Source organism: Pristiophorus japonicus, chromosome 15 (genome assembly GCF_044704955.1).
Source record: "Pristiophorus japonicus isolate sPriJap1 chromosome 15, sPriJap1.hap1, whole genome shotgun sequence".
Taxonomy (NCBI): Eukaryota; Metazoa; Chordata; class Chondrichthyes; family Pristiophoridae; genus Pristiophorus; species Pristiophorus japonicus.
The window spans coordinates 148,818,216-148,844,169 of NC_091991.1; the positions used below are offsets into that span (position 1 = coordinate 148,818,216).

The 25,954-nt window shown below is 46.9% G+C and overlaps 1 protein-coding gene across 5 annotated transcripts in view; it reads left to right on the forward strand.

Annotated features, from left to right (window-relative positions):
* Positions 1–25,954, forward strand: part of LOC139281118 (acyl-coenzyme A synthetase ACSM3, mitochondrial-like) — a 152,610-nt gene that overhangs the window by 55,993 nt on the left and 70,663 nt on the right. For all 5 annotated transcript variants that reach the window (XR_011596821.1, XR_011596823.1, XR_011596822.1 and 2 more), the window contains one exon: positions 3,702–3,781. Coding sequence is in view for 1 of the 5 variants with exons in the window: in XM_070901083.1 (XP_070757184.1) it covers positions 3,702–3,781 (80 nt within the window). In the remaining 4 variants the exon portion in view is untranslated. The remainder of the gene's footprint in view (positions 1–3,701; positions 3,782–25,954) is intronic.

Consider the following 25,954-nt stretch of genomic DNA (forward strand, 5'->3'; position numbering starts at 1 on the left):
TGACCTCCTCGGGGCACGCCCTGTGTGCGGGCACCCAATCCCCAGTCAGAACACATTTCTTTATCATGGATAGGAGGGGGTCTCTGTTGGTCCAGAGTTTGATCTGGCGGGCTGTGATGGGGGAGCCTCCGGTGTCAAAAGCCTCAACGGCCATGACCATCTCAGTGCTCTGCTCCAACGTCCCCTCGGTGGTGGCCAGTGGGAGCCTGCTGAGCGCGTCAGCGCAATTTTCGGTGCCTGGCCGGTGCCGTATGGTGTAGTCATATGCAGCCAGCGTGAGAGCCCATCGCTATATGCGAGCTGATGCATTGGCATTGACAGCCTTGCTGTCGGACAACAGGGATGTTAACGGTTTCTGGTCCGTTTCTAGCTCGAACCGTCTACCGAAAAGGTACTGGTGCATCTTTTTCACACCGTAAACACAAGCGAGTGCTTCCTTTTCGACCATGCCGTATCCACGCTCTGCCCGGGAGAGTGACCTGGAGGCATAAGCCACCGGTTGGAGTCGGCCGTCATCATTACCCTGCTGCAACACACACCCAACCCTGTAGGATGATGCATCGCACGTTAAAACCAGTTTTTTATAAGGGTCATACAAAGCCAACAGTTTGTTAGAACATAGCAAGTTTCTCGCCTTATTGAAAGCCCGCTCTTGACAGTCCCCCCAAAGCCATTCACAACCTTTACGCAGGAGCATATGTAACGGCTCCAACAATGTGCTTAAGTTCAGCAGAAAGTTCCCGAAATAGTTCAAAAGTCCCAGGAATGATCGCAACTCTGACGTGTTGCCGGATCTGGGCGCCAGGCGGATCGCCTCCGTTTTTGATTCAGTGGGCCGGATCCCGTCTGCAGCAACCCTCCTGCCCAAAAACTCGACCTCTGGGGCCAAAGACACACACTTGGCCTTTTTCAGCCGCAAGCCTACCCGGTCCAGTCGGCATAGCACCTCCTCCAGGTTGTGGAGGTGTTCCTCGGTGTCTCGACCCGTTATAAGGATGTCGTCTTGGAATACGATTGTTCCAGGGATGGATTTGAGCAAGCTTTCCATGTTTCTCTGAAAGATAGCTGCCACCGAATGAATGCCAAACGGACACCTGTTGTAGATAAATAATCCCTTGTGCGTCGTGATGGTGGTCAGAAGCTTGGATTCTTCAGCCAGTTCCTGAGTCATGTAGGCCGAAGTGAGGTCCAGCTTCGTGAACAGCTTGCCACCTGCCAGCGTGGCAAAAAGGTCCTCCGCTCTCGGGAGCGGGTATTGGTCTTGCAGTGACACTCGGTTGATGGTGGCTTTGTAAAACATAGAAACATAGAAAATAGGTGCAGGAGTAGGCCATTCGGCCCTTCGAGCCTGCACCGCCATTCAATGAGTTCATGGCTGAACATGCAACTTCAGTACCCCATTCCTGCTTTCTCGCCATACCCCTTGATCCCCCTAGTAGTAAGGACTACATCTAACTCCTTTTTGAATATATTTAGTGAATTGGCCTCAACAACTTCCTGTGGTAGAGAATTCTACAGGTTCACCACTCTCTGGGTGAAGAAGTTTCTCCTCATCTCGGTCCTAAATGGCTTACCCCTTATCCTTAGACTGTGACCCCTGGTTCTGGACTTCCCCAACATTGGGAACATTCTTCCTGCATCTAACCTGTCTGAACCCATCAGAATTTTAAACGTTTCTATGAGATCCCCTCTCATTCTTCTGAACTCCAGTGAATACAAGCCCAGTTGATCCGGTCTTTCTTGATATGTCAGTCCCGCCATCCCGGGAATCAGTCTGGTGAACCTTCGCTGCACTCCCTCAATAGCAAGAATGTCCTTCCTCAAGTTAGGAGACCAAAACTGTACACAATACTCCAGGTGTGGCCTCACCAAGGCCCTGTACAACTGTAGTCACACTTCCCTGCCTCTGTACTCAAATCCCCTCGCTATGAAGGCCAACATGCCATTTGCTTTCTTAACCACCTGCTGTACCTGCATGCCAACCTTCAATGACTGACGTACCATGACACCCAGGTCTCGTTGCACTTCCCCTTTTCCTAATCTGTCACCATTCAGATAATAGTCTGTCTCTCTGTTCCTGCCGCACGAAGCTATCGGGGTCACTGACAAGCGGTCGATCGACTATTTGAGGGCAATGTCGCTTCCAGGGCGGGGACCAGGCGGTGCGTGCTCTAATTACATCATTACCACCGTTCCCACAGAAGTCGCCACAAATCCTGACCGAGCCACCTGCTTTAAGGACAGGAACGATGGGACTTGCCCAGTCGCTGAATTCAAAAGCCGAAATTATGCCCTCTCTGAGCAGCCTGTCCAATTCACTTTCAATTTTCTCATGCATCATATACGGCACCGCTCTGGCTTTGTGGTGCACTGGTCTGGTGTACAGAGTGATGCATATCACTAATTTAGTGCCCTTGAACATTCCAACACTGGCTTGAAACAGTGACCCGAATTTTTGTAGGGCCTGTGAGTATGAACTTCGCTCCACAGATGAAATGGCGTGCACATCCCCCCATTTCCAATTCATCTCGGCTAGCCAACTCCTCCCCAAAAGCGCGGGGCCATTCCCGGGACGATCCAGAGTGGCAGCCGGTTCTGTGTTATGATCCATTATGTGTTACCACCAAGTTTGCACTGCCTCGCACTGCAATGATCTCTTTGGTGTACGTCTGTAGCTGCATTTCAATGCGTTCCAGTTTGGGCCTGCTAGCTCTGTGTGGCCATGGTCTCTCAAATTGTTGGGCGCTCATAAGTGACTGGCTAGCTCCCGTATCCAGCTCCATGCGCACCGGGATGACATTCAATAAAACTTTCATCATCATGGGTGACGTTTTAGTGTATGAGCTGTTGTCGTCAGCCACATGAACCTGCTGAACTTCAGCATCTATGGTTTTTCCCCAGGCATCATCCTGCATTGCAGACCCCTCGTCTGGTTCCTCTGTCTCGCAGATTAGCCTCGCTACAGCCTTTTTGCACATCCTGGCCAAGTGTCCACTGACGTTAAAAATCCTCCAGGTATATTGCTGAAACCTGCAGCTTTTCGCAGTATGTCTACCCCCGCACCTCCAGTATGAGCTGAGATTGTTGTTAACAAAAGGACTGTTACCAGGCATTCCTCTCTGATTGCCCATTTGGTTGTTTCTCAGCCTGTGGGTGCGTGTTAATGGTTCCATCGCGGGACACATTGTTCCTCATGATGGCGTGAATTGCCGATCCCCTTTCCATTGTCCCTGTTGCGGGCCCACCCTAGAGTCTGTTGCTGCCTGGGCGGTTTCGAAATGCCCTTGCCTGCCTGTGGGGTCCCGAGCCACGTTCACCATGTTAGCTCCCTGGTCCATCGCCACGTTGGGACCAGGGCTGCGCGCGTAAATTAGCTTGGTCTCCTCTTCCCCTGCCATGAATGTCTGAGCTATCAACACCATCCCCTTCTAAAGTCAAGTCCTTGGTCTCTATGAGCTTCCTGAAAATCCTGGCATGATTAATGCCCTCAATGAAGAAATCCCTTAACATCTCCCCCCTGCAGGCGTCTGTGAACTTACAGAGACTGGCCAATGTATACAGACCAGGATAATTGGATTGGTTATTTATGGTATCCTGAGCAATCCTGATGAGGTGCACTGTTCTTTGAAAACTGATGTTCTGCAACTGTTTTATTATTACTAAAGGCTTTGGGTGATAATTTTTAAATGTTCTTTTCCTAGGTTTTATCCAAGTATCCAATAACGACCTTCTGTTCTCCGCCTACTGCATATCGTATGCTTGTACAAAGTGATGTCACCAGGTATATTTATTTTCTGGTCATTCTTTGTTTACCATCCATTTTGGCTGGATGTGTAGAACAACCATGCAAACCCACTTAAATCACCCTGTTGTCTGCTACTGTGCACAGGACTCCTTAAGACTATTCACTGCTCCCTCCTCATTTAGCATAGTGCCCCTCATAATTTTATACACCTCAATCAACTCTCCTCTCAGCCTCCTCTGTTCCAAAGAAAACAGACCCAGCATTTCCAATCTTTCCTCATAGCCAAAATTCTCCAGTCTAGGCAACATTCTTGTAAATCTCCTCTGCACCCTTTCCAGTGCAATCACATTTTTCCTATAATGTGGTGACCAGAACTGCACACAGTTCTCCAGCTGCGGCCTAACCAATGTTTTATACAGTTCAAGCATAACGTCCTTGCTTTTGTATTCCATGCCTCCATGAATAAAGGTAAGTATTCCATATGCCTTCTTAGCCACCTTATCTACCTGGCCTGCTACCTTCAGGGATCTCTGGACCTGCACTCCAAGGTCCCTTTTCAGTGTCATACCATTCAATGTGTACTCACTTGCCTTGTTAGACCTCCCCAAATGCATTACCTCACACTTATCCGGATTGAATTCTATTTGTCACTTTTCTGCCCACCTGACCAGTACATTGATATCTTCCTGCAATCTACAGCTTTCTTCTTCATTATCAACCACACAGCCTATTTTTGTGTAATCTGCAAACTTTTGATTCATACCACCAACATTCAAGTCCAAATCATTGATATATACCACATAAAGCAATGCACCCAGCACTGAGCCCTGCAGAGTTCTCTAGTCACAAACACCCATCAACCATTACCCTTTTGCTTCTAGCCTCAGCCAATTTTGGATCAAACTTACCACTTTCCCTGGATCCCATGTGCTTTTACTTTCATAAGAGCATAAGAAATAGGAGCAGGAGTAGGGAATTTAGCCCCTCGAGCCTGCTCTGCCATTCAATAAGATCATGGCTGATCTGATCTTGGGCTCAGCTCTACTTCCCTGCCCGCTCCCCATAACTCTTCAGTCCCTTTTTGCTCCAAAATCTGTCTATCTCCACCTTACATATATTCAATGACCCAGCCTCCTCTCTGCGGCAGAGAATTCCACAGATTTACAACCCTCTGAAAGAAGAAATTCCTCCTCATCTCAGTTTTAAACGGGCGACCCCTTATTCTGAAACTATGGCCCCTAGTTCTAGATTCCCCCACGAGGGGAAACATCCTCTCTGCATCTACCTTGTCGAGCCCCCTCAGTATCTTACATGTTTCAATAAGATTACCTCTCATTCTTCTAAACTCTAATGAGTATAGACCCAACCTACTCAACCTTTCTTCATAAGTCAACCCCTTCATCTCAGTAATCAACCTAGTGAACCTTCTCTGAACTGCCTCCAATGCAAATATATCTCTTCTTAAATAAGGAGACCAAAAAACTGTACGCGGTACTCTCGGTGTGGCCTCACCAATACCCTGTACAGTTGTAGCAGGACTTCTCTGCTTTTATACTCCATCTTCTTTGCAATAAAGGCCAACATTCCATTTGCTTTCCTGATTACTTGCATACTAACTTTTTGTGATTCATGCACAAGGGCCCCAGGTCCCTCTGTGCTGCAGTATTTTGTAATTTTTGTCCATTTAAACAATAATTTGCTTTTTTATTTTCCCTGCCAAAATGGATAACCTCACACTTTTCCACATTATACTCCATCTGCCAAATGTTTGCCACTCACTTAGCCTGTCTATATCCTTTTGCAAATTTTATGTGTCCTCTTCACAACTTGCTTTCCCACCCATCTTTGTATCATCAGCAAACTTGGCTACATTACACTTGGCCCCTTCATCCAAGTCATTAATATAGATTGTAAATAGTTGGGGCCCGAGCACCCCAATAGTTACCTTTTGCCAACCAGAAAATTACCCATTTATCCCGACTCTGTTTTCTGTTAGTTAGTCAATCCTTTATCCATACTAATATATTACCCCCAACCCCGTGAACTTTTATCTTGTGCAGTGACCTTTTATGTGGCACCTTATCGAATGCCTTCTGGAAATCCAAATACACCACATCCACTGGTTCCCCCTTATCCACTCTGCTTGCTACATCCTCAAAGAACTCCAGCAAATTTGTCAAACATGATTTCCCTTTCATAAAACCATGCTAACTCTGCTTGACTGCATTATGCTTTCCCAAATGTCCTGCTACTGCTTCCTTAATAATGGACTCCAGTATTTTCCCGACGATAGATGTTAGGCTAACTGGTCTATAGTTTCTGGCTTTCTGTCTGCCTCCTTTTTTAAATAAAGTTTTCCAATCCACTGGGACCTCACCAGAATCCAAGGAATTTGGTAGATTACAACCAATGCACCACTATCTCTGCAGGCACTTCTTGTAAGACCCTAGGATGCAAGCCATCAGGTCCAGTGGACCTGTCCATCTTTAGTCCCATTATTTTACCGAGTACTTTTTCTTTAGTGATAGTGATTGTTTTAAGTTCCTCCCTATAGCACCTTGATTATCCATTATTGGGATGTTTTTAGTGTCTTCTACCGTGAAACCGATACAAAATATTTGTTCAAAGTCTCTGCCATTTCCCTGTTTCCCATTATTAATTCCCCAGTCGCATCCTCTACGGGACCAATATTTACTTTAGCTACTCTCTTCCTTACATATACACCTATAGAAACTCTTACTGTTATGTAATGCATGTTAATATATATACTGTAACACTAGACCACTGAATGTACCTTCACCCTGTATACACCATACCTGTACACCAGAGGGTGCTGCTGCTGGAGACCTAAGGATCACCTGTACACTGCAGGTAACCAAGTATAAAAGGGAGTTCACCTCTTGGTGTCCTCATTCTAGGAGCTGCAATAAAGGACTACGGTCACTACAGTTCAATTGCTACAACCTTACCTCGTAGAGTCATTACTAGAGAGTGTTTGCATACACAATAATTACTATCTGTTTTTATATTTCTTGCTAGTTTAATCTCAATCTATCTTCCCTCTCTATTTTTTTAGTTATCCTTTGTGACCAGTCTGCCATGTGGGACCTTATCAAAAGCTTTGCTAAAATCCATATACACCACATCATACGCATTGCCCTCATCGACCCTCCTGGTTACCTCCTCGAAAAATTCAGTCAAGTTAGTCACACACGACCTTCCCTTAACAAATCCACGTTGACTGCCCTTGATTTATCCATATGTTTCCAAATGAAGATTTATCCTGTCCCTCAAGATATTTTCCAATAATTTTCCCACTACTGAGGATGACTGGCCTGTAATTATTCGGTCTATTCCTTTCTCCCTTTTTAAACAAAGGCACAACATCAGCAGTCCTCCAGTACTCTGGCACCACACCTGTAACCAGAGAGGATTGGAAAATGATAGTCAGAGCCTCTGCTATTTCCTCTTTTGCTTCTCTTAACAGCCTGGGATACATTTCATCCAGTCCTGGGGATTTATCCACTTTCAAAGCTGCCTGTCTCACTATGTTTATCTCATCTAATATTTCACACTTCGCCTAATACAAAGAGAATCTTCTTCAATCTGTTAGCTGATGGAATCAACATGTTTTTATTTTGGTTTGTTTTTCATGCTGTCAAGTAATCAGCTGGAGCAATGGCCACGAAAACCCCGCCTCAGGTTGACAGACATACCTTCCTGAGCAGCGTGAATCCCGTGGCCATGCAGGTAAATTTAAAAAGTAAGTGTAAAAAGGCCCTTAAGTGCCTGTAAACTATCTTATAATCATCTCAGTTGGATCCCCCACCACTGCCAGTCGGGTCGACTCCACAATGACAGATGCGCCTGGGGGAAAGGCACGAGAGCAAGATGACACGAGAGCAGATTCCCAACGCACTTTCAAAAATAATAATTTTCCCACCCGACCCGCCACTGATCTCGCCTGCTATAACCCCGGAAGATTCAGCCCATTGTTGTTGATAGTTTTGTTTTCTTCCTTCAAGTATTCACTAAATGACTTTGTAGATTGAAACCTTTCTTACAGTTTGGTAAGGCTTTATACAGAGGTCAAAAAAAAAACTTGCATTAATATAGCACCTTTCATGACCACTGAATATCCCAAAGTGTTTGACAGCCAATGAAGTACTTTTTGAAGTGTAGTCACTGTTGTAATGTAAGAAATGTGGCAGCCAATTTGCACACAGCAAGGTCCCACAAACAGCAATGTGCTAATGACCAGAAAATCAATTTTAGTGATGTTGATTGAGGGATAAATATTGGCCAGAATACCAGGAATAACTCCCCTGCTCTTCTTCGAAATAATGCCATCGGATCGTTTACATCTACCTGAGAGAGCAGACAGGCGGGGCCTCAGTTTAACGTCCAATCCAATAGAAGATAATTCCGACAGTGCAGCATTTACTTAGTACTGCACTGGAGTGTCAGCTTAGATTTTTGTGTTCAAGTCTCATGGAGTGGATCTGAACCCATAACCTTCTGACTCAGAGGCGAGGATGTTACCAACTCAGCCACGACTGACAGGACACCAGTAAATGACTGACCTAAGGCCAGTGTTGTTAGAGCATTTCTAGCACATTCTTTGGCCTAGAAATTCAGGGGTTTATCACCACCCATTACCACCAGATTGGGGCGAAAGAGCGGCTGCCGCTCTTCCACCTGCTGGTCCCGCAGCAGCCACCATTTTTGGATGTCAGTGATCAGTAAGGATATGTAGATGATGAAGATCATAACATCAGTGAGTGCAATGCTCATCTGACGCCAAATCTGTGAGTTTGGAGTTCACCGCTCAACTTAACGGCATGCCCCAAGTACGACAAGCTGAGCTAGCATTGGCAAGCAGGAAGGAGGCTCCAGCAGTGGTATTTAAAGGGATCATCAGCAACTATTTGCAGCTGACCTGCTTGTTCAGTTTGACTGGCTCTGTGCAACTCCGGCAGCTTTATTAACTTCTTTCAAGGTTCAAAGGTAACAGGGAGTGTTGTTGCTAGTGGAGAACATTGTCATTCCTATTTAAAGGCTTCTGCTTACAACACTTCTCGGTCACGGGGTCTCTACTGGCAGTGCCCCTCATGCTCGAGTATCTTCGGGAGAGGGAGTGGTGGCTGCGAAGATGAGGATAAAATGTCCGCAGAGGGAGGAGGAGGAGGAGGGCCAGGAGGGCTCTCAACAGGAGGCCTTGCTGACCTAGGGTCTTCCAAGAGCACTTCTCTTATATCCACTTAAGTGAGGAGCAGTGTATTAGGAGACTATGCTTCACCAAGGAGGTGGTCACAGAACACGCCAACCTCTTGCATCCTGAGAACAGGGCGAACACAGCTTTCCAAGTGGCAGTCAAGGTCAAGGTGGCCCTCTATTTCTTCGCCTCACAATTCACTGCATCCAAGAGGTCACTGAGGCTCTCTACACCAGGAGAAGGGACTATGTTGTCTTCTCTCTGAACAGAGAGAAGCAGGACAAGCACGCATGTGGCTTTGCCAGGATAGTGGCTTCCCCTGGTGCAGGGCGCCATCGACTGCACACACGTGGCTTTGCGGACACCATATAACAATGTGCAGTTTGTTATATATGAATAAAGAGTGACTGGATACTGTGAGCTCAAAGTAAAATGTGACCTTAGTCTTTTATTGCAGGTCTCCAGAGTACCTCTCCACCCAGTGAGACCTTCTTAAGTACCTGTGCTCCCAAGGCATTGTGGGATCCCTTGGGACTCCAGGGAACGAGCCCCCTGGTGGCTGTACAAGGTATATACAAGTTTATATACATAACAATACTCCCCCCTCCCCCCCAAAGTCAGTAGTGTAACTATTTACCAGGTGAGTCGATCTGGGGGCTTTCTTTCCCTGGTTGATCGTCTCGGTGCAAATGGTGGTTTTGGTGAATCGTTTGTTGGGCCCTCGCTGGGCTGCTGTGCAGCTGGCCTTGCTGGGCTGCCTGTTGTGGTGAGTCCTGCTGGGCTGCTGCGGATGATGGGTTCTGCTTTGTGACCAACTGTGGTGTCAGTTACCACTGTTGTGTATGTTGGGGGGTCAAAGAAGGTAGGCTCCAAAGTGGGTTGCTCAGGATAGTCCATGAATCTGAGTTTGATTGATCCAGTGAATGAGTCCATTTGAAAGTCTGACCTGAAACACCATGCCCCCCTCTTTGGCCACAATAGTGCCGGGAAGCCACTTGGGACCTTGTCCATAATTCAATACAATTACAGGATCATTGATTTCAATTTCGTGTGACATATTTGCGCTATCATGATACATACTTTATTGAAGCTGCCTGCTCTCTACCTGTTCATGTAGATCAGGGTGAACTAACGAGAGCCTTGTCTTAAGTGCCCTTTTCATGAGCAGTTCAGCAGGTGGAATCCCAGCGAGCCAGTGGGGTCTAGTGCGGTAGCTAAGCAGAACTCGGGATAGGTGAGTCCGCTTCAGTTACCTTCTTTAAGCCCTGCTTGATAGTTTTCACTGCTCTCTCTGCCTGACCATTGGATGCTGGTTTGAACGGGGCAGATGTAACATGTTTGATCCCGTTGCAGGTCATGAACTCTTTCAACTCGGCACTGGTAAAACAAGGCCCGTTGTCGCTCATAAGGACATCAGATAGTCCGTGCATGGCAAACATGGCCCGCAGGCTTTCAGTGGTGGCAGCGGACATGCTTGCTGACATTATCTCACATTCAATTCATTTGGAGTACGCATCTACAACCACAAGGAACATTTTACCCAAAAACGGGCCTGCATAGTCGACATGGACCCTGGACCGCGGTTTGGAGGGCCAAGACCATAAACTTAGTGGCGCCTCCCTGGGTACATTGCTTAACTGCGAGCATGTGTTACATCTGTGCACACAGGACTCTTAAGTCCGCATCGATACCGGGCCACCACACGTGGAATTTGGCTATCGCTTTCATCATTACGATGCCTGGGTGGGTACTGTGAAGGTCACTGATGAAAGTATCTCTGCCCTTCTTGGGGACCACTACCCGATTGCCCCACAGAAGGCAGTCTGCCTGTATAGACATTTCATCTTTGTGCCACTGGTATGACTTTATCTCTTCCTGCATTTCCACTGGGACACTGGACCAGCTCCCGTAAAGCACATGATTTTTTTACTAGTAGATCTCTTAATTCTCAATGAGATGCGAATTCCGGTTGTTGTTTAATTTAACTTTATTCTGGTAGCTGCTACAAACTGCTGGCTGATGGCCAACCCTTTGTCCTTCTGAAACACATGGCAAAAAATGGCTGTACTTATCCTGGATCAATTTACAATTGTGAGCTCGCCCCCTTTGACCTTATTGGCTCAATTGATCCAACAGTCTGTGTTGTTAGCCCATAATTGGCTCCCTGCCCAAAGTCCTGAAATGACAAGCGTGAGTTATAGCTCAATGCAATGTGCTGGTTCTCACGTAGGCAGGGGTCTGTGACTGGGGTCTGTGTTTTCTCAACTTTGCAGCCTGCTTGAATTCTCTATCAATCCCCCCTTTGATTCTTTCACAAACTGAATCATAAAACATCAGGTATCACTGGTTAAACATTCTACAAAATAATTTCAAATATGTTAATAGAGTTTCCTTCTAAAATTTGTTGATGTGTTTCGCCACATGTCCAGACTAGTAGCTTCCACACAAACCATCCCGAATTCCATCGTGGCCACAATGGAAGTCTGGTTTTAGTAGGTTAATTAATCTCATTCCAATTAATCCAAATCAATATCTTAATTCAACCAGTAAACAATCTTCCCTTAAGCATAACATACCCCTGTGCCACGTACAGACAGTCTGCTGGGACCTGCAAGGTGTCTCACCTGCGGGACAGCAGCTACAGCCGCCTGGTTGCAACAACATTTAATCAACATAAACAAACAATATAAAAGTAAAATAATTACAACGAATAGAATTAAACCTCCACCAATGAAGTTCCTATTGAACCTAGCCATTCAGTGGCCCCGCTCCACAAAGTGAATGATCGGGGTTGCTTAAGTTTTTCTACCTCCTTTTGGATATGCTCCGCTAAGTGGGTAATTTCTTCGGCGCTATCTAGGATATATGTGCAACACTCAGTTCCAAGTAGGGCGCAAGTACCTCCTTTTACAGCCAGGATGTCAAGGGCCAGTCTATTATGTAGGGCTACTGTGCGGATTGCTACCATTTCTGCATTGATTTTAACTAGGGCCTCTGAAGTATCATTGGCTACCCGTTCCACAACGGATGTCATGTTAATGGATTCACTTGCCAGTTTGGCGGTCCTATACCTGGGGATTAGAATGGCAAAGAACCTCTATGTTTCTGTAATAGCTCTCTTAGGTCAGTGTAGATGTTCCGACAGTGACTTTATATGATACATTTATGGCACAATATAGGCTAAATAGCAGGATCCCGTCCAATTCTGGGGCAGCCAAGGGTAGGTCTTGTGGCCACATGCCCAACAACTGGAAATGTTACCTTGTTTGGCATAAATGTATGACATATATAAAAAAGTATTTACATGTAATTCCCTGGGTACTCTACTATTTCCGTTTGGTGCAGAAGGTCGGCTAGTAAGAAGTAGGCGAATGCCTAGAATACCTACAGTCAGTAGTACAGTAAATTTATACATTTTGGCAAAAAGTAATTGTCCTTATCAGATTTCAGCTTCAGTTACGGGTGCTCGTTTAACATGTGAGGCGTGGATCCAGGCTTTCTTTCCTTGGACTTTAACAGCTGCCTGGGTGGTCAATAACACTTGGTAAGGTCCCTCCCATTTGGCACCCAAAGGTTCCTTATGCAACTTTTTCACATACACCCAGACTCCCGGGATTGTGTCGTGTCCTCCTTTGGGTGGATTACCCCAAGCTGCCGATACCTGTCGGGAAACAGAATTAATAGCATTGGTTAGGTTCTGACAGTTTGATAACAAAGTGTCACTCATTAAGTGAACATCAGCTTTCCGTAAATCGATAGTTCCTGACAGCGACATGGGTCTTCCTGTTATAATTTCAAATGGGCTTAAACCTGTAGTTCTGTTTGGGGTTGCCCTAATGCTACATAGCACTATTGGTAGTGCCTGGGGCCATGGTGTTCCTTCTTATTGATATTTGGCAAGCTGTTGTTTCAGAGTTCGATTCATTCGCTCTACTTGTCCTGATGATTGTGGGTGATAAGGACAGTGTAAATCCCACGTAATGTTCAGTAACCTACAGATTTCTTGGCAGACAGCACCTGTGAAGTGGGTTCCCTGATCTGAGTCAATGCTACTCGGGACTCCCCATCGGGGAATGTAATCCTTACACAAGACCTTTGCAGTGTGATTGGCTGTGGCTCTTTTAGTTGGGACAGCTTCTACCCATCTAGAGAATCTGTTGACCATGACAAGAATGTTAGTGTATCCTTGGCATGGACGAAGAGATATATAATCAACCTGCAGATGCTGAAATGGTTCGACAGGGGCCGGGGGCTTCAGTTGGTGCATTACCGTAATGGTTCCAGAATTATTTTTCTGGCAGACCACACAATGGTCTGCTACCAGCTGGGCGTGTTTTTTAAATCCCTGACCCCACCAACTTTTCTGGAACCGTGCCGTTATCTGTTGTGAGGCTAAGTGTCCCCACGAGTGGATCTGTTGGGCTAAAAAAGGCATAAGCGCTTGTGGCGCGACTGGCTTGTCAGTAACTCTTTGTCTCCAGACACCATCTTCGCATAGCTTAATTCCTGCCTCAATCCATGTCCATTTTTCCTCTCGGGAACACTCGCTTTGCATTGTTTGAAGGTCTCGTGTCAGAGTTCTGAGTGCTTTCAATCTGCACATCTGTGTTGGTTCTTCTGGGGAAGCGCCCTGTGAGGCAGCATCTTTAGCTGCCTGGTCGGCTAGGGCATTTCCCTGTGCTTCCGTGGTATTTCCCTTGGTATAGGCCTTACACTTCAGGATGGACACTTCCTGAGGTAACTGTATGGCCTTTAATAAGTCTCGGATTTCTTTTCCATTTCAGATAGATGTACCAGCAGCAGTGAGGAATCCTCTTTTCCGCCATAGCAGACCAAAGTCGTGAGCGACTCCAAAAGCATAACGCGAATCTGTGTAGACATTAGCTGTCTGTCCTTCTGCTATTTGACATGCTTCTGACAGGGCCCGTAACGCAGACTGCTGTGCTGACTTTCCTGAGGGTAAACATCCTTTTGCCACTACCTCATATAATGTTGTAACTGCCCATCCTGCTTTTCTGGTACCATTGTCAACAAAAGAGGAATCATCTGTAAACAGGATGAGGTCTGGGTTGTGCAGAGGCTCCTCTGCTGCTAAGGCTGCTTCTTCTATTTCTTTTAAAGTCTCCACGCAGTCATGCTCTTCACATTCTACCCCCTCTTGCTCCCTCGATTTTGAAATCGGGAGTATAGTTGTGGGATTAACCGGGCTGGCCCGGACGATATGGAGATTAGGAGCTTCCAAAACTGCTGCCCAGTGGGTCCATCTAGCTGCCGTCACCTGAGACATTCTATTCATAGACAGCTAAGCGTGTACAATGTGGGGACACTTGACCATCAGCTTTTGGTCGAGGACTAGACCCACAGTGAGCATTACCGCTCGACATGTAGCTTCCATGACCCTTAGGCAACTTCCCCATCCGAGAGCTACCGCATCCAGTTTTGCCGAATAATAGCCAATAGGTCTTTGCCGATCCCCATATTCTTGTGTCAGTATAGCTGTCATGTATCCTTCTTTCTCATGGACAAACAGGGTAAATGGCTTACCACTGTCAGGGATTCCCAGAGCCGGTGTCAAACACAAAGCCTTTTTCAAACTCAGGAAGGCCTCTTGCTGTTCCTTAATGAGGGTGATGACTTCTTTAGAAGCACGTTTCCTCTTTAAGATATCATTCAATGGCTGAGCAAGCTGTGTGAAGGATTCAATCCAATTTCTGTTAAAGTTACACAATCCCAAAAAAGACCTTAGTTCCTGAATAGTGGTGGGTTGTTTAGCAGCCCGAATGGCTGCAGTTCTATCTTGGGTAAGTTCTCTCTTTCCTTGTGAAATCTTTTGTCCCAGGTATACAATCTCTTCTTGGGATATTTGTGCTTTGTCGATGCTGGCTTTATGTCCTTTCAGTCAAAGGTAGTCCAGCAGAGCTCGTAGATCTTGTTCATACTGTTCTTCCGTGTTTGAAGCTAGTAGGATATCGTCTACATATTGGATGACTGTGGATGACAGGTGAGGTAATTCTCGCAATTGTCTTTGTAAAGCCATGTGGAATACCATAGGGCTGTTGTGGAAACCCTGCGGTAACCGGGTCCAAGTATACTGTTGTCCTTGGACAGTGAAAGCAAACCATTGTCGAACGTCTGGTGCCAGAGGCACCGACCAAAATTCATTGGTCATACCTATAACCAAGAAATATTTATGTTCTGGTTTGAGGGCATTAAAAATGGTGGAGGGATCTGTGACCAAAGGAGTTTTTTGATCAATACACTGGTTAGCTTTCCTATAATCGACGGTCAAACGTCAAGTTTCATTAGATTTCTGTACCGGCCACATGGGGCTATTGGAGGAACTATGTGTTTAATAAGCACCCCTTGTTTCTCCAATTGCTGAATAACAGGTAGGATTCCCACAATGGCAGTTGGACTGATGGGATACTGTTTAGTGCATGGAGGCTTGGTCCCGGTAAATGACGCAGGCTCCATCTGGAGTAGGCCACAATCGTTCTTATCTTTAGCCCATATCGGGTGTTCCTTCAATTCTTCTTAAAAGTTCTAATTGACCATGTCAACCGGACCATCCTTGAAATGCAATGATGAACCTACTTGGATTAGGATGTCCATTCCCAAAAGGGGTTGATCTACTGGGCCTATCCAGATCAGCTTGGTTAGTTCATGTGGACCCAGCCCTATAAGTACCGGTGTTGTCCTTTTAATTTCCATTTTATGGCCCCCAACGCCATAGGCTGTACGTGCCCTACCATCCAATGACAAAGAGTCTCCATATTGTAGGGGTAAGCATGTTAATTCCGCCCGTGTCTGAAAGACAGTCCACATCCTTATCGCCCACCCTCACAGTTATATATAGCCCATCTCCCCTCTGTTGTATTAGTGCGAGGAGGGGGGCCAGGGCGGACTCTAATCGTTTTTTGCTATCCCAAGTAACTCTTTCTGTTGTTATATTGTCAGTCACTTAAATGCTTCTATGAGGTCGTTATCTTGTGACAAGCCTGGTTTGTTGGCTGAATTGTATCCCTGGCTGCGTCCTCTTCCCCAGCCATGACCTTGCTGTTTCGCCCTGCACGTCTTGGCCCAGTGACCTTCTTTCCCACAATAATGATATTTTCCGGGTAATTTTCCTAAACACTGTTTATCGGAATCCTGGGATTTCCATCCCATAGCCTGCACAGCTCGGACTTTAGCTCCCATATCCCTGTCTAATTGGTTACATCAATCCACCAACACTGCAAAGGTAGTTCCTCTACCTTCCCAGTCCGGTAACACTATCTTAAGCATTTTGGACAGTTCCGGCTTTAGACCTGCCACGAAAGCTGCTTTCAGGGTCCAAACTCTTGTCCATCTATTTCCTTATCCGTATCATTCATACCCGAATGTTCTAGCCACGTGCATCTAAACCGCTCGTCATACTCCAGGACCTCCTTTCTGTTGGCAGCCTGCAATTTTTCCCCAGTCTGTCTTAGCTGGACTGGAGGCTTGCAACCAGTGTTTAATCGCATCCCACCCTGCGTCTAATTCTTGCTCATCCCGCCCCAAATCGCCATTTACCTTGTCGTACAATTTTCTTCCTTGTGTTTTTGGCACCATTATGGTCAAAATTTGCACGCCGTCCCAGGGATGAAGTTGATATATATTTCTTAAGCGGTCCAATTGGTCCCACGTTTTTCACTCCCCCTTTCTTTGGATTGAGCAACTCCTTGGACCATTTATCAATTTTCTCTGGGTCTGCCGGATCATGAACTAAGTATTTTGCATACACCCTTCTCTTCGTTTTTTTGGTTCCGCCCTCATCCGCAGTCTCTTCTGATTTGACTACAACTCGTTTTTTTTTAAACGGGGCAAAGCGCACCCCTAATTCTTCATCCTCTGACCCTGTATCGTCGGAGGACTCAGAATTCGTATCTATTCCTTGGTCGTGTCTTCGGGTTTGCGCTTTTAATTTATCCAAACATGGGTACCCTGGGAATTAACTGATACATTTTCCTTTTCCTATTACTGTCTCTTGACGTAATGATTTTTTCAATTTTTTAATTTCACCTTTAAGATCTTTAACTTCCACTTCCAACTTTTCAGGTTCAAGTTTTTTCTGTCTCAGTTGTTCACAAACCGCTTGCAATTGGTCCTTTGTACTGGTCATGTCCCTATCATGTTGGGATAGCGTCATAGTCTCATTCCACTGTCGGATCTGTCCCATAATGGCTAGGGACCATCTGGTTCGTTCTTTATTTTTCATATGGGTCGTTTTTCCCCAGACCCTTTTGATCTTGTCCAAGGACTATTGTCCTTTGGAGGTACCGTACTTTCGTTCGATCTTAATACAGGCTTTAGATAAGTCGAATTGTTGCTCTATGTATTCTTTCAACTGTTCGAGGATTTCGTCTATCGAAACCTCAGGTGGTGCCCGCCCGCCTTTAACAATTGTAGGCAATTCTTTGCTCTTATCTTCTGCTGCCATGGTACTAATTTCTTTACTGGGGTCTTGAGTCGTAGGCTTTCCAGCTGATCAGTGGGTCGGTGATGAATTAACCAACACACCGCCGAAGTTTAGATGTCTATGGGACCTCGAGCCGATTACCAACCAGAGGGTTCGCAAACCGGAGGCTTTCAGAATTTAGACAATTGACCGAGGACTTTTATAAAGAGCAGTCCTTATCTCAGTATGTAGGTCCGATATCCAAAATTCAGTTTCTTCCCTCAGCGATCTTGTTCGTGATGCCAAAATTGTTAGATCTCTTAATTCTCAATGAGATGCGAATTCTGGTTGTTGTTTAATTTAACTTTATTCTGGCAGCTGCAACAAACTACTGGCTGATGGCCAACCCTTTGTCCTTCTGAAACACATGGCAAAAAATGGCTGTACTTATCCTGGATCAATTTACAATCGTGAGCTCGCCCCCTTTGACCTTATTGGCTCAATTGATCCAACAGTCTGTGTTGTTAGCCCATAATTGGCTCCCTGCCCAAAGTCCTGAAATGTCAAGCTTGAGTTATAGCTCAATGCAATGTGCTGATTCTCACGTAGGCAGGGGTCTGTGACTGGGGTCTGTGTTTTCTCAACTTTGCAGCCTGCTTGAATTCTCTATCAACTAGGGACAGTAAGGGGTCCTGACTCATCCAGGTTCTAATCTGTCGGGCTGTGACGGGGATTGCTCACTCTCAAATGCTTCCATAACCATGAGTAAATCTGCGGGCTGCACCATTTCCACCTCCATGGTGGGCAATGGCAGCCTACTGAGAGCATTGGCACAGTTTTCTGTGCCTGGCCTGTGGGGGATGGCGTAGTTGTATGCGGACAACGTAAGCATCCATTTGTAGATGCAGGCCAATGCATTCGTATTTATCCCCTTACTCTCATAAAACAGGGATATTAGTGGCTTATGGTCCGTTTCCAATTCAAATTTTAGCCCAAACAGATATTGATGCATTTTCTTTACCCCATAGACACACGCTAACACTTCTTTTTCAATCATGCTGTAGGGTCTGTCAGCCTTAGACAGAGTTCTGGATGCATAAGCAACTGGTTGCAATTTCCCAGATTCATTAGCTTGTTGCAATACACACCCGACGCCACATGACGATGCATCACATGCTAGTACCAAATGCTTACATGGATCTTACGACACAAGCAATTTATTTGAGCTTAACAATTTTCTAGCTTTTACAAAGGCATTTTCTAAGCTTTTGCCCCAAACCCATTCGTCTTCTTTATGCAGTAAGGCATGCAGTGGTTCTAACAGTGTGCTGAGACCTGGTAAGAGGTTACCAAAGTAGTTCAGGATTCCAAGAAACGACCTCAGCTCCATCACGTTCTGTGGCCTCGATGCGTTCTCGATTGCCTCAGTCTTCGAATCGGTGGGCCTGATGCCGTCCGCCGCGATTCTTCTCCCCAGGAACTCCACTTCAGGCGCCAGGAAAACGCACTTCGGCATTTCAGCCGGAGCCCCACGCGGTTGAGTCGACTAAGAACCTCCTCCAGGTTCTGCAGATGCTCGACTGTGTCCCAACCTGTAACAAAGATGACGTCCTGGAAGACCACCGTGTGCGGGACCGACTTTAAAAAGCTTTCCATGTTTCTCTGGAATATCGCCGCGGCTGATCGATTTCCAAATGGGCATCTGTTATAAATGAAGAGACCTTTGTGCGTGTTGTGAGGTCCTTCAATGATTCCTCCAGCTCCTGCGTCATGTAGGCCGAGGTCAAGTCCAGCTTCGTAAAGTCTTTCCTCCCGCCAGCATAGCAGAAAGGTCGTCAGCCTTTGGTAGTGAGTATTGATCCTGCAGGGAGAAACGATTGATAGTTACTTTGTAATCACCACAGATTCTGATGGTGCCATCTCCCTTGAGGACTGGAACAATCGGACTGGCCCAGTCATTGAATTCGATTGGCAAAATGATGCCCTCTCGTTGCAGCCGGTCCAGCTTGATCTCTACCCTTTCTCTCATCATGTACGGTACTGCTCTCGCCTTGTGATGGATGGGTAGCGTCCCGAAATTAGGTGGATCTGCACTTTTGCTCCTTGGAACTTCCCGATGCCTAGTTCAAACAGCAAAGGGAACTTGTTTAAGATCTGGGCACATGAAGTGTTGTCAGCAGATGAGAGCGCTTGGACGTCGTCCCAGTTCCAGCGTATCTTTCCCAGCCAGCTCCTGCCGAGCAGCATGGGACCATCGCCCGGTACCACCCAGAGTGGTAGCTTGTGCACCGCTCCATCGTAGGAGACCTTTACAGTAGCACTGCCGATTACGGGAATCAGTTCCTTTGTGTAAGTTCTCAGTTTCATGCGAATGGGAGTCAAGACTGGCCTTGAGGCCTTGCTGCACCACAATTTTTTTGAAAGTCTTTTTGCTCATGATGGACTGGCTTGCGCCCGTGTCCAGCTCCATTGACACCGGGAGTCCATTTAATTCAACCTTCAGCATGATCGGGCAACACTTTGTGGTAAATGTGTGCACCCCATATGCCTCTGCCGCCTCAGTCTGAGGCTCTGGTTCGTCGTGATCTGCAGTGGATCTGTCCTCCTCTGCAACATGATGGTTTGCAGGATTAACAGGGTTTGCAGCTGGCCTGCACATCTGTTGGAGGTGTCCCATTGTTCCACAGCCCTTGCAAACATACCCTTTGAAGCGACATGAATGGAAACGATGATCACCCCCGCAGCGCCACAAGGTGTTAATGGCCTTGCATTCATCACCATTGATGGTACACTTTGAGACATCTGTGGACGTGCAGCTGCAGCCATATGGGGCCTGCCCTGTACGTTGCGATTTGAAAACAACATCACTTTGTTCACAGTACTTGTAGCAGCACTCATGTGCTGAGAGATTTGCTTAGTATTGTCACTGGTGGCAATCAACGCCTGGGTTATCGCTATGGCCTTACTCAAGGTTAGGGTCTCTACAGTCAAAAGTTTGCGAAGTATCACTTCATGGCCAATGCCAAGCACGTAAAAGTCTCTGACCATGTGCTCCAAATGTCCTTCAAATTCGCAATGTCCTGCAAGGCGTCTTTGCTCGGCGACATAACTTGCCACTTCCTGGCCTTCAGACCTTTTGTAGGTGTAGAACCGGTACCTCGCCATCAGAACGCTTTCCTTCAGGTTCAGGTGCTCCCGGACCAGTGTGCACAAATCACCGTACGATTTCTCTGTGGGTTTCGCTGGAGCAAACAGATTTTTTATGAGGCCATATGTTGGTGCCCCGCAGACGGTGAGGAGAATCGCCCTTCGTTTGGCAGCATTCGCTTATCCTTCCAGCTCATTGGCCATGAATTATTGGTTGAGTCGCTCTACAAAGGTTTCCCAATCATCTCCCTCCAAGAATTTCTCCAGGATGCCCACTATTCTCTGCATGTTGGGTTCGTCATCTGTATCTCATCGCCAGTTGTTATATATGAATAAAAAGTCTGACTGGATACTGTGAGCTCAAAGTAAAGTGTGACCTTTTATTGCAGGTCTCCAGCGTGCCTCTCCAGCCTGTGAGGCCTCCTTAAGTACCTGTGCTCCCAAGGGATTGTGGGATCCCTTGAGACTCCAGAGGATGAGCCCTCTGGTGGTTGTACAAGGTATATACAAGTTTACATACATGACACAGTTGGTGTGCGACCACACCCAGCGCTTCTTGATGGTTAATGCCTGCTAACCTGGCAGTAGCCATGATGCCTTCATCCTGCGTCAGTCCAGTGTGCCAACAATCTTCCAGCCATCACATCAAACTCGAGGGCGACTGCTTGGAGATTAGGGCTATTCGTTCTGCACCTAGCTTATGTCTCCTCTCCGCTACCCTGATACTCATGCACAGCACTCAAAATGAGAGTCATGCTTTCACGTTGTCGAGCAGACCATTGGGCTACAGAAACAACAGTTCCGCTGCCTTGACTGTTCAGGTGAACCCCTCCAGTTCACAGCTGAGCAGGTGTCCCATTTTGTGATGGTCTGTTGCATGATTCACAACTTGACCATCATGAGGACGTAACCCATGCCACCAGGGACCACCTCAGGAGGAGGTGGAAGAGGACAAGGGAGGGAGGGAAGGAGGATGCTGGCAGCCAATTCCCCTTCCAGACGGGCTGGCCGTGAATGCCTCATCAGACTCAGATTCCAATGAATGAAACCCCAGATCCCCGTTGCTCACCACATCCCCATCATATCATCCCTCTGTCACGGAATATTACAGCATATTTTTGGGCATTGAAGCTGAAATGAGAACCACAACAAAAGATTCCAAACAAAATTAATACATTTATCCAAAATCAATAGACACATGTTTACACTTAAAATTTGAACAAATCACCTTTGTGCAGTCCCTTTGTGCCTGTTGTTCGGGTGCCCTTTTCTGTCCTAGTGCTCCTACAAAGTGCTCCCCCGGTGGCTGCTAGCATTGCTTGTGGAAGGCAGCTAAGTTTCCATGGGGGAGACTTAAGATGGCCTTACAGGACAACCTTGAGCAGCTCTGGCCTAGAAGGCCCGGCTGTACACTACACCACCTCGGCATGGGCGGAAACGGTTGGCCGACAGGCAGCAGCAAGGGCAATGGTGGAGTGGCAGTGGTGGGAACAGGAATGCTGCCATCCTGCTCCACTGACCCACTGCCACTCCCCCGGGGTGGTGCCTCAGCATTTTGAGCAATCTGTTGGAGCATAGGGCTGCTGCAATGCCCTGCAAGCCCCTGTCGACACTGGTAAACCCAGCCACAGTGGCAGCAGTCTGAGCTTAAGTGGCATCAAGCTGAGACTGCATGAGAGTAGAAACATAGAAACATAGAAAATAGGTGCAGGAGTAGGCCATTCGGCCCTTCTAGCCTGCACCGCCATTCAATGAGTTCATGGCTGAACATTCAACTTCAGTACCCCATTCCTGCTTTCTCGCCATACCCCTAGTCTGAACTTGGATGGTACAAAGCTGAGACTGCATGACTGCATGAAAGCTGAGACTGCATGACAGTCTGAGCTTGGGTGGCATCGAGCAGTCTGTGCTTCCACTGCAGCACAAACATTGGGTCGCTTTCACCTGTACTGGAATGGCAGCCGCGACATCGGCCATCACGCACAGCACCATGTCTGTGTCGACAAGGTCTCTTTGGGAGTGATCTATCATTTCCAGCCTGGAAATCCTGGGTTGCAAGCTCTGCGCAGAGCCCCATGCAATGTTGGAGCCGATCTACTCCATACTCCTTGACATTAGCAAGAGGCTCTGGCAGGCTTGCCAGTGCACCTAGCATTTCTGAAGGCCGCCCCATCGAGGTCCTCACCCAAGTCCTGTGCAGCAGAACTCGCATGTGAACTTGCCCTTCGGGGAGCTGGATCCCAAGCTAACTTTGCCCCTAACCTTGCTGCAGCCCACTTGTGCCAAGTACCTCACACTGTGCAGATCCTGCCTCCACACTAGCCTCTAAAGTATGCGCAGTACCAGCTTCTGAGTTGGTGTCTGCGAGTGACAAATGCAGTGACTCTGTGTCTTCTTCTTCTTCCTTCCCCTCGCTCTTGTGCATCGCCTCAGGCTGCTCAGGTGCTTGGTCTTAATTATCTTAGAAACACACGATAGTCAGGTTATGATGAGGGGAGCGAGGGGAAGCAAGTTATGTATGCATACAGCATCAGCAGCTTGAAAGTTAGAAGAGATTTTGTGATGAGGGGAAGTAGGATGTGAAAAGAAGGATTAGGAATGAGCATATTGTTATTGTTCCCAAGAGGCTCGACCTCGCAGGGTGCCACAGCCTCTATTATCTGCCAACTAATGATCTCCAGCACTCCTCCAGCTGGCTGAGGATGGCAGTCTGCGCAAGAGAAAGAGAAGTGTATGAGTGATTGTGGTGCATTGTGTTTGGGTGATGTGCCTGTCATAGTTGAATAGCTGTCAGTGTGTGCAAGGTGTGAGATGTGGGCATGAATGTTGCAGCAGTGGTAAGGTTGTGAGGATGAAGTGAAGCTATGTTTGCGAGGTGTGAATGGTGATAGGTAGAGATTGTTGGTAGATGAGTGCTGGGGATGTGTGATGCTTATGGTGCAGGTGGTGGGACTTGTCATTTGCTGAAGCCTTCACACACCATGACCTGCTATGTGAGGTCATTAAATTTCTTTCAGCATTAGATGGTATTATGTATGTAGGCACCTTGGTAATGACTGCACGAGGCAGGGTATGGTACTCAAACTGTGCAGACTGTAGTCCTTTATTTGCAGCTCCTCGAGTAAGGATACCTAGAGGTGAGCTCCCTTTTATACTGCGTTACCTGCTGTGTGCAGCAGCACCCTCTGCATGACATTCTGAGCTTGGGTGACATCGAGCTGAGACTTCATGAGAGCAGTCTGCGCTTCCACTGCAGCACAAACATTGGGTCTCCAGCAGCAACATCCTCTGATGTACAGGTAAGGTGTGTACAGTGTAAAGGTATATTCAGTGTTACAGACATCATATAACAATACAAGTATGCATACATAACAGATGGCCTTGGGACCACAGTGCTGGCCATCTCATTGGCAGTTATCCCCTGCCAGAGCCTTCAAGAGGTGTGTGGCAAGGGCTTCCTGCTAGTGTGTGGGAAGAGGACAGCCCACCTCCTCTCCACCACCATGACTAGTGACTCAAGAGCCGCATCTGGAAATCTGCTGGCTCATTCGCTCTCCCTGTGCTAAGGCTCCGCCATGTGTTTACACTGCCATCTTCTTCCAGCTGAAGTTGTGAATGGCTTGACAATGAGGTGCTGCAGGACTAGTGCACCTCCCCTTTAAATACTGGAGTATTGTGTACAGTTTTGGTCTCCTAACTTGAGGAAGGACATTCTTGCTATTGAAGGAGTGCAGCGAAGATTCACCAGACTGATTCCCGGGATGGTGGGACTGACCTATCAAGAAAGACTGGATCAACTGGGCTTGTATTCACTGGAGTTCAGAAGAGTGAGAGGGGACCTCATAGAAACGTTTAAAATTCTGACGGGTTTAGACAGGTTAGATGCAGGAAGAATGTTCCCAATGTTGGGGAAGTCCAGAAACAGTGGTCACAGTCTGAGGATAAGGGGTAAGCCATTTAGGACCGAGATGCGGAGAAACTTCTTCACCCAGAGAGTGGTGAACCTGTGGAATTCTCTACCACAGAAAGTAGTTGAGGCCAATTCACTAAATATATTCAAAAGGGAGTTAGATGAAGTCCTTACTACTCGGGGGATCAAGGGGTATGGCGAGAAAGCAGGAAGGGGGTACTGAAGTTTCATGTTCAGCCATGAACTCATTGAATGGCGGTGCAGGCTAGAAGGGCTGAATGGCATGCTCCTGCACCTATTTTCTATGTTTCTATGAATAAAGCCTGTGGCAAACATGATTGGGAATTAGACTGGGCCTGATATTGGCCCACCTGTTGAGTGTTAAGCCAATGAGCAGTGGTTTTAGAAACATAGAAACATAGAAAATAGGTGCAGGAGTAGGCCATTCGGCCCTTCTAGCCTGCACCGCCATTCAATGAGTTCATGGCTGAACATTCAACTTCAGTACCCCATTCCTGCTTTCTCGCCATACCCCTTGATCCCCCTAGTAGTAAGGACCTCATCTAACTCCTTTTTGAATATATTTAGTGAATTGGCCTCAACAACTTTCTGTGGTAGAGAATTCCACAGGTTCACCACTCTCTGGGTGAAGAAGTTCCTCCGCATCTCGGTCCTAAATGGCTTACCCCTTATCCTTAGACTGTGACCTCTGGTTCTGGACTTCCCCAACATTGGGAATATTCTTCCTGCATCTAACCTGTCTAACCCCGTCAGAATTTTAAATGTTTCTATGAGGTCCCCTCTCATTCTTCTGAACTCCAGTGAATACAAGCCCAGTTGATCCAGTCTTTCTTGATAGGTCAGTCCCGCCATCCCGGGAATCAGTCTGGTGAACCTTCGCTGCACTCCCTCAATAGCAAGAATGTCCTTCCTCAGGTTAGGAGACCAAAACTGTACACAATACTCCAGGTGTGGCCTCACCAATGCCCTGTACAACTGTAGCAACACCTCCCTGCCCCTGTATTCAAATCCCCTCGCTATGAAGGCCAACATGCCATTTGCTTTCTTAACCGCCTGCTGCACCTGCATGCCAACCTTCAATGACTGATGTACCACGACACCCAGGTCTCTTTGCACCTCCCCTTTTCCTAATCTGTCACCATTCAGATAATAGTCTGTCTCTCTGTTTTTACCACCAAAGTGGATAACCTCACATTTATCCACATTATACTTCATCTGCCATGCATTTGCCCACTCACCTAACCTATCCAAGTCGCTCTGCAGCCTCACAGCATCCTCCTCGCAGCTCACACTGCCACCTAACTTAGTGTCATCCGCAAATTTGGAGATACTACATTTAATCCCCTCATCTAAATCATTAATGTACAGTGTAAACAGCTGGGGCCCCAGCACAGAACCTTGCGGTACCCCACTAGTCACTGCCTGCCATTCTGAAAAGTACCCATTTACTCCTACTCTTTGCTTCCTGTCTGACAACCAGTTCTCAATCCAAGTCAG